A 9,176-nucleotide genomic window follows, 5' to 3' on the forward strand; every position below is an offset into this window, starting at 1 on the left:
ATATAATATTAATAGAAAGCATTGAAAATGAACAAATATCTGCTAAACCCAGCAACATGATTGAATTCTCAGAACTGCAATTAGGAGCATAACAAGCAAGAAGTGATATTCATTCATTAAGTTGAAACTTTAATTAGGTCAAAAAGAAGTAAACCTTTGTAACACACTGTATATATATATATATATATATGTTGAAAAGCAAAAAAATAAGTAAAAAGTTATAAAAATGACATTATTGTAGGGCAAAACTCCACAATATTGGCAGTTAAATGTTGGTTGCATCAACCCAGTTTCTCTGCACGGTTACATTGCTCCTGCCTTTTCTCTGGGCCTGGCTGCATGTCTGTCTATGTTATAAGGATATGTGTGATTACATTTACTGTCTGTCCCTCCTGAAAATCCAGCTGAATGTCTTCCACTGAAACGACTCAATTTTCTAAACAAGTACCATTCACCCTGATGATAAAAATTAATATTTATATGATACTAATGTTAAATCATGTTAAGGAGAATTAGGATGTGGCCATATATTTTGAAGACCACCATCCAACCCATGACACATATGTCTTCTGTTGACTCTGTGGACAGATCTAGTATCAACTGACCGAGGGAAGGACAATCAGGTTTCTGCCTCTGGGCATTATGTCCAAGAATGACACCTGTATCTGCTTTCCACTGATGAATCTCAAATATTGTACAATCATCTCAAACCACCAGGAAAATCTAATTATATCAATTTTATAGTTAATTAAAATTAGTATAGTGGAGGCTAAAGTAGACTTGGAAGGGTATGTTTTACAAATGACTAGTCTGAGTACTAAATTGGGGTTAGAAAGGTTAGCTGCTGTGACCCACTGCACGCCTAAATCTGGGATGCAACCGGCATGGTCGTAACCACAGATCAGACAAAAGCTAGCTACTCTCTAGAAATGATCATAACTTTGCTTCAAAGCTTTCCCTATCCTATCCACCTTCTACAAAGCTCCTTGTTTGGGGAGTCATCTACAAAAAAGTCACTAAAACTGAAAACCCTGATTCAGCTTTGCTTCTATGGACCCTGAGCAAAAAAACTGAGTTTAGAAAACTGAAGTCATTCTCAAACATCCTGGAGCTGGACAGAAAGTATCATCACATTTCAAGCCCATGTTGAGATGCACGTGGCCATCATAGGATCTGAGCATCTTAGAGCCACGTGGTGGTGGAAAAACAGGCATTCTGCTCACTAAAGAATCCTGTCACTTTGACTCACTCAAGAAAAACAAGCCTAAAGCAGGTGACCCCATTAAAGACAGATGTATCCTAGTAATTATTTTCCTCAAGGCCCCCTTCACGTCCCTGTTCCTCAGGCTGTAGATAAAGGGGTTCATCATCTGGGGAACCACGATGTACATCACTGAGGCCACTGCAGCCTTCCTGGAAGAGTCAGTAACTGCAGAGCTAATGTACACCCCAAAACCTGTCCCGTAGAACAAGGAGACAACTGAGAGGTGAGACCCGCAGGTGGAAAAAGCTTTACACTTACCCTCCACTGAGGGCATTCTCAAAATGGAAGAGAGAATTAGAGTATAAGAGAAAATGATCACAGATACAGGAACACCCCCAAATAGGCTGCCTACAAAATATATCAGGAAATTATTGATGAGGGTGTCAGAGCAGGCCAGCTTGAAGACCTGATCAAGTTCACAGAAGAAGTGGGGGATTTCCCTGTTTGTGCAGAAGAACAGCCTCAGCACCATCAGACTGTGGAGCAGGGCATCCGTGATGCTGAGGAGCACAGAGAGCAGAAGGGTTGGGGGGTCATGATGACTGTGTACCTCAGTGGATGGCAGATGGCCACACTCATAGGCCATTGCTGCAAGGAGACAGTTTTCAAAACCACCAAAAAATAGGACAAAACCAATCTGTGCGATGCAGCCAGTGTAGCTAATGTGCTGATTCTGTGTCTGGATGTTCACCAGCATCTTGGGGATGGTGGTTGTGCTTATACAGATGTCAGCCAGGGACTGGATGCAGAGGAAGGAGTATATGGGGGTGTGGAGGTGGGGGTCAGAGCTGATGGCCAGGATGATGAGGAGGATCCCCAGGATGGTGACCAGGTACATGGACAGGAACAGCCCAAGGAGGAAGGGTTGCAGTTCTGGATCATCTGTCAATCCCAGGAGGAGGAATTCTGGAACATCTGTGTGATTCATGTTGTTGATGAATCTGATATAAAAGAGAGAGTGAAAAAAAAATAGTTCCTGGTCTAACAGCAGCAACATCAACTGGGAACTTGTTAGAAATGAAAATTCTTGGTACTACTGAAGGTTTCCTGTGCATAAACTCAGGCGTGAGGACCAGAAATGTATGTTTCAACAAACCCTCCAGATGAATTTGAAACATGCTAATATTTGAGAATCAGTGCTTAAATAAACAGAAATAGTACCCTCTATGCATATTGTGAACCCAAATGAATATTCAGATCAGTCCCTCTGCTAATTTCTCCCTCCATCACCATTTCTCACACTATTTCTTCCTGTCTTCCCATTACAGACCCAAAATTTTAGAGATCACCAAATCCATTTTACACATTGTGCCAAAAGCTGAGACTGACACCAAGAATAAGACATGGCATTTCCTTTAGAAACATCCCATGCCTTCAAACAAACAGAAGGACAAGAATAATATTATGAAATCTGCATCTAGAATAATGGTCCCCAATATTTGGCCTTTTCCAGAATCACCTGAAGGACTGGTCCCATTACAGATGCATTTTACATGCTGTGATCCCATTTACCCATGAGGACACTTGGGTCAGTTGAGGCTAGGTCACGGACAGGAAGTACCGTCGATGCACAGCAAAGACTGGGTCTCAGTTTAGACCACGTGTCTGCTGAGTTGACTCTCTTGAACAGTCTCTGTTAATGCCCCTGATGACACAGACTCAGCATTCATTATCACACAGGTTTCATAATTTCCTTTAACATTTTTAACACTTTCATTCTGAACAATACCTGAAATTTTTCCATTTCTTGTAAGATATGTCTACCTCTACCCATGAAGTGGCACACAGCAGGTCATGGCATCCGTCCAAGTATACGCTCTGCTCCTGGCAAAGGGAAGAAATGCTGCCCATCAACCTGAAGATCGTAAGATGCCCCAGTTGAAACAGTCCTCATCTGCCATAGTGGTTAATTCTACAAGAAGCAGAGAACTATGTCGGTGAGATTCTCTGTCTCACCCTAAGAGGATTTTTCCCCTAAGGTAATAGTGTCATATCGTTAACAAAAAGAGTTACATCTGAGAAAGAATGAACTGTATTGGCATATAGGAAAATAAGAACAATCTGTTGGTCCTCAGAAGACCGAGACAACATAATGCAGAAATACATGCTATTTACAAGCCAATCGAGTGACCTACAGGATGGTCTCTGTGAAGCAGTGGTCCTCGCTCTCCTGGGGAGCCTGCAGTGGCCGCGAAAGCCTTTGTCATTTGGAGGATTACTTGAACTCAAACAGTGATTTCAGTCCAGACCAGCACTTGCTTTGTGAACTGGGGACATTGTCTCTGCAGAGGCCTCGTGTCCTCACTTGTGTAACGGGAACCCTCATCAGACCTTATGGGGATGTTACAATGATGAGCAATGAGTGGAAACACATCCAGCATGGCAGTCAGCACAGGGCACCCGCATCCTGACATTTCCTATCGTGGTTCTCCCTTTCTGCTATGAACAGCAGCTCCTGGCATGTTTCACTCATCAGAAGAAGGCAATGTGCTCAGCAAGAGGAAGAAAACAATCACAAAGAACATCCCAACTGTGACAACAGCAAATTTCAGGGAAGAGATTAAAAGCTGAGACTCGAGTTGGGAACCTTTATCATGTAAGAAAGGAATGAAGGTGACATTGGTGATGTCATTATTCATCTGGCAAGAACAGGGGATTAAATACACAGCAATTTAAATGAATTAAATATCAAAAATAATTATATATTGGAATGGACACAAATAACAAAAACCTACAGGAGAAAAAACAGATATGACAGAAATCCTACAGCATGAGAAATTTAAAAATATTTCTTGATCCTAAACACATGTATTTATTTTTACTATGAATCATTCAAGCGAAAGAAAATTACAAATACACCAGTGGAGACCTTGGTACCAACCAGTCAACATTATCAAATTCACTTATATCAGCATTACTAGATGTTTTTATTGCAATATTTAATACAGATATATTTGAAGTCACTGTATCATGTATTTATACAGTCTTGATTCTTCTACTTCCACAAGGAACCATGGCACTAAGGTTTGATATACAGGATTCCTGTGCACTTTTTACTGTATTTAATAATGATACCACAAAAAAATTGTACTGTTTTGAATTTTAAAAACTTTTTGTGAATATGACCACACCGGATATGTCATTTACAGTTGGCTCTCTCATGTAATTTATTTTTTGATTAATTTGGTATTTAGTCTAGCTGCACTAATATAAAAATAAGATCATAATCAACTCTATTTAAATTTTTAAAAAAGAAAAAGAAAAAAATTGAAATAAAAAAAACCTCAGGAATTATCTTACTATACAGTTACATCACAATTTATTTCTCCATGTCCTAATAGGAATTATGCTTACTGCCTCTCTCTAAATATATAATTATGAATGCAGTTACAGTCCAAAGTCATGCATGAGGGAAGCCATTGTGTTCAAGATAGTATGCCTCTAGAGGTGGGAGAGGAGAGAGGGTAATTCAATAGGGGCACCTTCTGTAGGCATATTATTGTGTTATTTTATATAAAAACTTGAAGGCAATACAAAACAATGTCAGCATTCATTCATTCTGTACTGATATGAGGGGTGGGCCTATGCCTTTTAAAAATCACAATATCTTTTTTTTTTTTAATAATTATTTTTTATTGAAGGGTAGTTGACGCACAGTATTACATTACATTAGTTTCAAGTGTACAACACAGTGGTAGAACATTTATATACATAATTCTAGGTTCCAGCTATCACCCTACCAAGCTGTTACAATATCTTGACTATATTCCTTATGCTATACATTACATCCCGGTTACTTATTTATTTTACCATTGGAAGTCTGTCCTTTTTTTTTTTTTTTTTTTTTTTTTTGTGAGGGCATCTCTCATATTTATTGATCAAATGGTTGTTAACGACAATAAAATTCTGTATAGGGGAGTGAATGCTCAATGCACAATCATTAATCCACCCCAAGCCTAATTTTCGTCAGTCTCCAATCTTCTGAGGCATAACAAACAAGTTCTTACATGGAGAACAAATTCTTACATAATGAATAAGTTACATAGTGAACAGTACAAGGGCAGTCATCACAGAAACTTTCGGTTTTGCTAATGCCTTATGAACTCTAAACAGTCAGTTCAAATATGAATACTCATTTGGTTTTTATACTTGATTTATATGTGGATACCACATTTCTCTCTTTATTATTATTATTTTTAATAAAATGCTGAAGTGGTAGGTAGATACAAGATAAAGGTAGAAAACATAGTTTAGTGTTGTAAGAGAGCAAATGTAGATGATCAGGTGTGTGCCTGTAGACTATGTGTTAATCCAAGCTAGACAAGGGCAATAAAACATCCACATATGCAGAAGATTTCTCTCAGAACAGGGGGGGTGAGGTTCTAAGCCTCACCTCTGTTGATCCCCAATTTCTCACCTGATGGCCCCCCTGCGACTGTGCCTGTCTTAGGTTGTTCCTCCCTTGAGGAATCTTACCCGTCTCTGGCTAACCAGTCATCTTCCGGGGCCATACAGGGAAATGTGAAGTTGGTAAGTGAGAGGGAAGCCTTATTGTTTGAAAAGGTTAGCTTTTTACTTCTTTGCATATTTATGCCCTGTGGCTTCTATGCCCAGCATTTGTCTTGAGGTATCTTTACCACTTGGAAGAATTATGATACTCGGTAAATTTGATATGAGGCACGAATTCTATTTAAGGGTTGTAATTAGGAAGGAAGAAGAAAAGCTATAGAAGTAGCAGGCAGAAGAAAACATGGGAAGATTGATTATTTCTTTGACATATCTTCTTGTAGAGTAACTTCAGCATATATAGGTTTTAAGCTACTACTTAAATTGCGCACACACATTAACATAATAGGAGTATAGTTACATAACCAAAGCATATCTGTAATTACCAGCCATCTCCAGTGAAACCAAGAAAACCAGTTAGGCACCTTAGGCATTTGTGAAAACTTATCTATGATATGGTGGATATTGTCCAACTGAACTTGAACAGTCTGAGAGAAATCAGACAAATTAAAACAACCCATTCCTGGGGACTGTTCACATGCCATATGTTCTTTTAACAGTAAATAGTCTGTAGTTGTAAGACTTTGGAGCGCTACAATTTGCACTTCTCCAAATTCTTGGTTGAGTTCCAACAGTATAGATCCAGTCAAATTTGTTGTTTTACTGTATGCACAGGCCAGCTTAGATATCTCCTTCCTCATTCCCATGGCAAGTCCAGGAACTGGTGGGATGAGTGCATCTACAGCTGTAGCAGTGCGTGGATCTTTGTTGGGGTTTTTTGATGATCATCTTCTGGCATGAGTCTTCCAGAGAGTGCAGATGTTGGAAGTTCTTTTTCATATCGTATCTTAGTTCATTTTTGGGGTAGCCCAATTAGGCTATGATCCTCTGTATAAACACAAACAGACCCTTTGCCTACACTTTTATATGCCCTTTATACCCTTGTGTAGAACTCATTGGAGGTTACCACACAGGAACTGCCCTTTTTTTTTTTTTTGCTTTGTTTTTGGTATCACTAATCTACACTTACATGACGAATATTATGTTTACTAGGCTCTCCCCTATACCAGGTCTCCCCTATAAACCCCTTTACAGTCACTGTCCATCAGCATAGCAAAATGTTGTAGAATCACTACTTGCCTTCTCTGTGTTGTATTGTACAGCCCTCCCTTTTCTCCTACCCCCCCCATGCATGTTAATCTTAATACCCCCCTACTTCTCCCCCCCTTATCCCTCCCTACCCACCCATCCTCCCCAGTCCCTTTCCCTTTGGTACCTGTTAGTCCATTCTTGAGTTCTGTGATTCTGGTGCTGTTTTGTTCCTTCAGTTTTTCCTTTGTTCTTATATTCCACAGATAAGTGAAATCATTTGGTATTTCTCTTTCTCCGCTTGGCTTGTTTCACTGAGCATAATACCCTCCAGCTCCATCTATGTTGCTGCAAATGATTGGATTTGCCCTTTTCTTATGGCTGAGTAGTATTCCATTGTGTATATGTACCACATCTTCTTTATCCATTCATCTATTGATGGACATTTAGGTTGCTTCCAATTCTTGGCTATTGTAAATAGTGCTGCGATAAACATAGGGGTGCATCTGTCTTTCTCAAACTTGATTGCTGCGTTCTTAGGGTAAATTTCTAGGAGTGGAATTCCTGGGTCAAATGGTAAGTATGTTTTGAGCATTTTGATGTACCTCCATACTGCTTTCCACAATGGCTGAACTAACTTACATTCCCACCAGCAGTGTAGGAGGGTTCCCCTTTCTCTACAGCCTCGCCAACATTTGTTGTTGTTTGTCTTTTGGATGGCAGCCATCCTTACTGGTGTGAGGTGATACCTCATTGTAGTTTTAATTTGCATTTCTCTGATAATTAGCGATGTGGAGCATCTTTTCATGTGTCTGTTGGCCATCTGTATTTCTTTTTTGGAGAACTGTCTGTTCAGTTCCTCTGCCCATTTTTTAATTGGGTTATTTGTTTTTTGTTTGTTGAGGCGTGTGAGCTCCTTATATATTCTGGACGTCAAGCCTTTATCGGATGTGTCATTTTCAAATATATTCTCCCATACTGTAGGGATCCTTCTTGTTCTATTGATGGTGTCTTTTGCTGTACAGAAGCTTTTCAGCTTAATATAGTCCCACTTACTCATTTTTGCTGTTGTTTTCCTTGCCCGGGGAGATATGTTCAAGAAGAGGTCACTCATGTTTATGTCTAAGAGGTTTTCGCCTATGTTTTCTTCCAAGAGTTTAATGGTTTCATGGCTTACATTCAGGTCTTTGATCCATTTTGAGTTTACTTTTGTATATGGGGTTAGACAATGGTCCAGTTTCATTCTCCTACATGTAGCTGTCCAGTTTTGCCAGCACCACCTGTTGAAGAGACTGTCATTTTGCCATTGTATGTCCATGGCTCCTTTATCAAATATTAATTGACCATATATGTCTGGGTTAATGTCTGGATTCTCTAGTCTGTTCCATTGGTCTGTGGCTCTGCTCTTGTGCCAGTACCAAATTGTCTTGATTACTATGGCTTTATAGTAGAGCTTGAAGTTGGGGAGTGAGATCCCCCCTACTTTATTCTTCTTTCTCAGGATTGCTTTGGCTATTCGGGGTCTTTGGTGTTTCCATATGAATTTTTGACACAATATCTTTTTTTGTGATGCTGATGTACTAAGTTATAAAAAAATAAAAGGAAACAGAAAGGAAATAACACTGTTTCTGCTGCTTTTACTTAAAATATTTGGTAGTTTTTAAAGAACAAGTGGATGGTGGACTAGAAATCCCAGTTTCTTGGGCCACCCTCTTATTCCCCAGATTGGCTGTGGGGACAATACAACAGGTGTTCTACACAATCATGTTATCAAGAACCAGGAAAGAGAATCAAAGGTAAATATCAGCAAAGTATTTCCGTGTCACCACCCCAAGAACTGAAGTAAATATCAGAAAATTTAACAGAAATCATGTATGAGAAGGGGCAGATTTTGGCTCTGGAGGAAATGCACCCTAGAGAATGGGGTTAGGACACCAGGAGAATGAAGACCAGGGAGCACTGGTGCCATGGGATATGCAAATCCCATATATGGGATGTCCAGTGCTCCCTGGCTTTCATTCTCCTGGTGATAGTGAGACCGGAGCTCCATGGTCTACTGGGTTCTGATCATTTTAAGCATGAACCCTGCTCACTCACTGCCTCCATGGGAAGGAATTTTGGTAGAACACCGGCCCTTATTTCCAGTGCATTAACTCAGGGACTTGGGTTACCTGGTTGGCTTCACTGAGGAGTGATGTGTGGTGCATCCCCTGGATGTGGAAGATGGAGGTCTGTCCTCAGGAAGGGCAGACAGCATGACGGAGGCACTGGCTCATGATGAAGAAGGAGCATCCCTGGGAGGAGCCTCAGGTGTGTT

General features: G+C 40.0%; 1 protein-coding gene across 1 annotated transcript; it reads right to left on the minus strand.

Moving 5' to 3' along the window:
• Positions 1–1,235: 1,235 nt before the first annotated feature.
• LOC118907494 (olfactory receptor 7G2-like) lies at positions 1,236–2,192 on the minus strand. Its single transcript, XM_057489190.1, has one exon. It carries the CDS (start codon positions 2,190–2,192, stop codon positions 1,236–1,238), a length of 957 nt encoding a protein of 318 aa, XP_057345173.1.
• Between the last annotated feature and the right edge of the window lie 6,984 nt (positions 2,193–9,176).

Source organism: Manis pentadactyla, chromosome 12 (assembly GCF_030020395.1).
Source record: "Manis pentadactyla isolate mManPen7 chromosome 12, mManPen7.hap1, whole genome shotgun sequence".
Taxonomy (NCBI): Eukaryota; Metazoa; Chordata; class Mammalia; order Pholidota; family Manidae; genus Manis; species Manis pentadactyla.

Coding starts and splice junctions, on each gene's coding strand:
- LOC118907494 (XM_057489190.1), bottom strand. CDS start 2,192: ATGAATCACACAGATGTTCCAGAATTCCTCCTCCTGGGATTGACAGAT.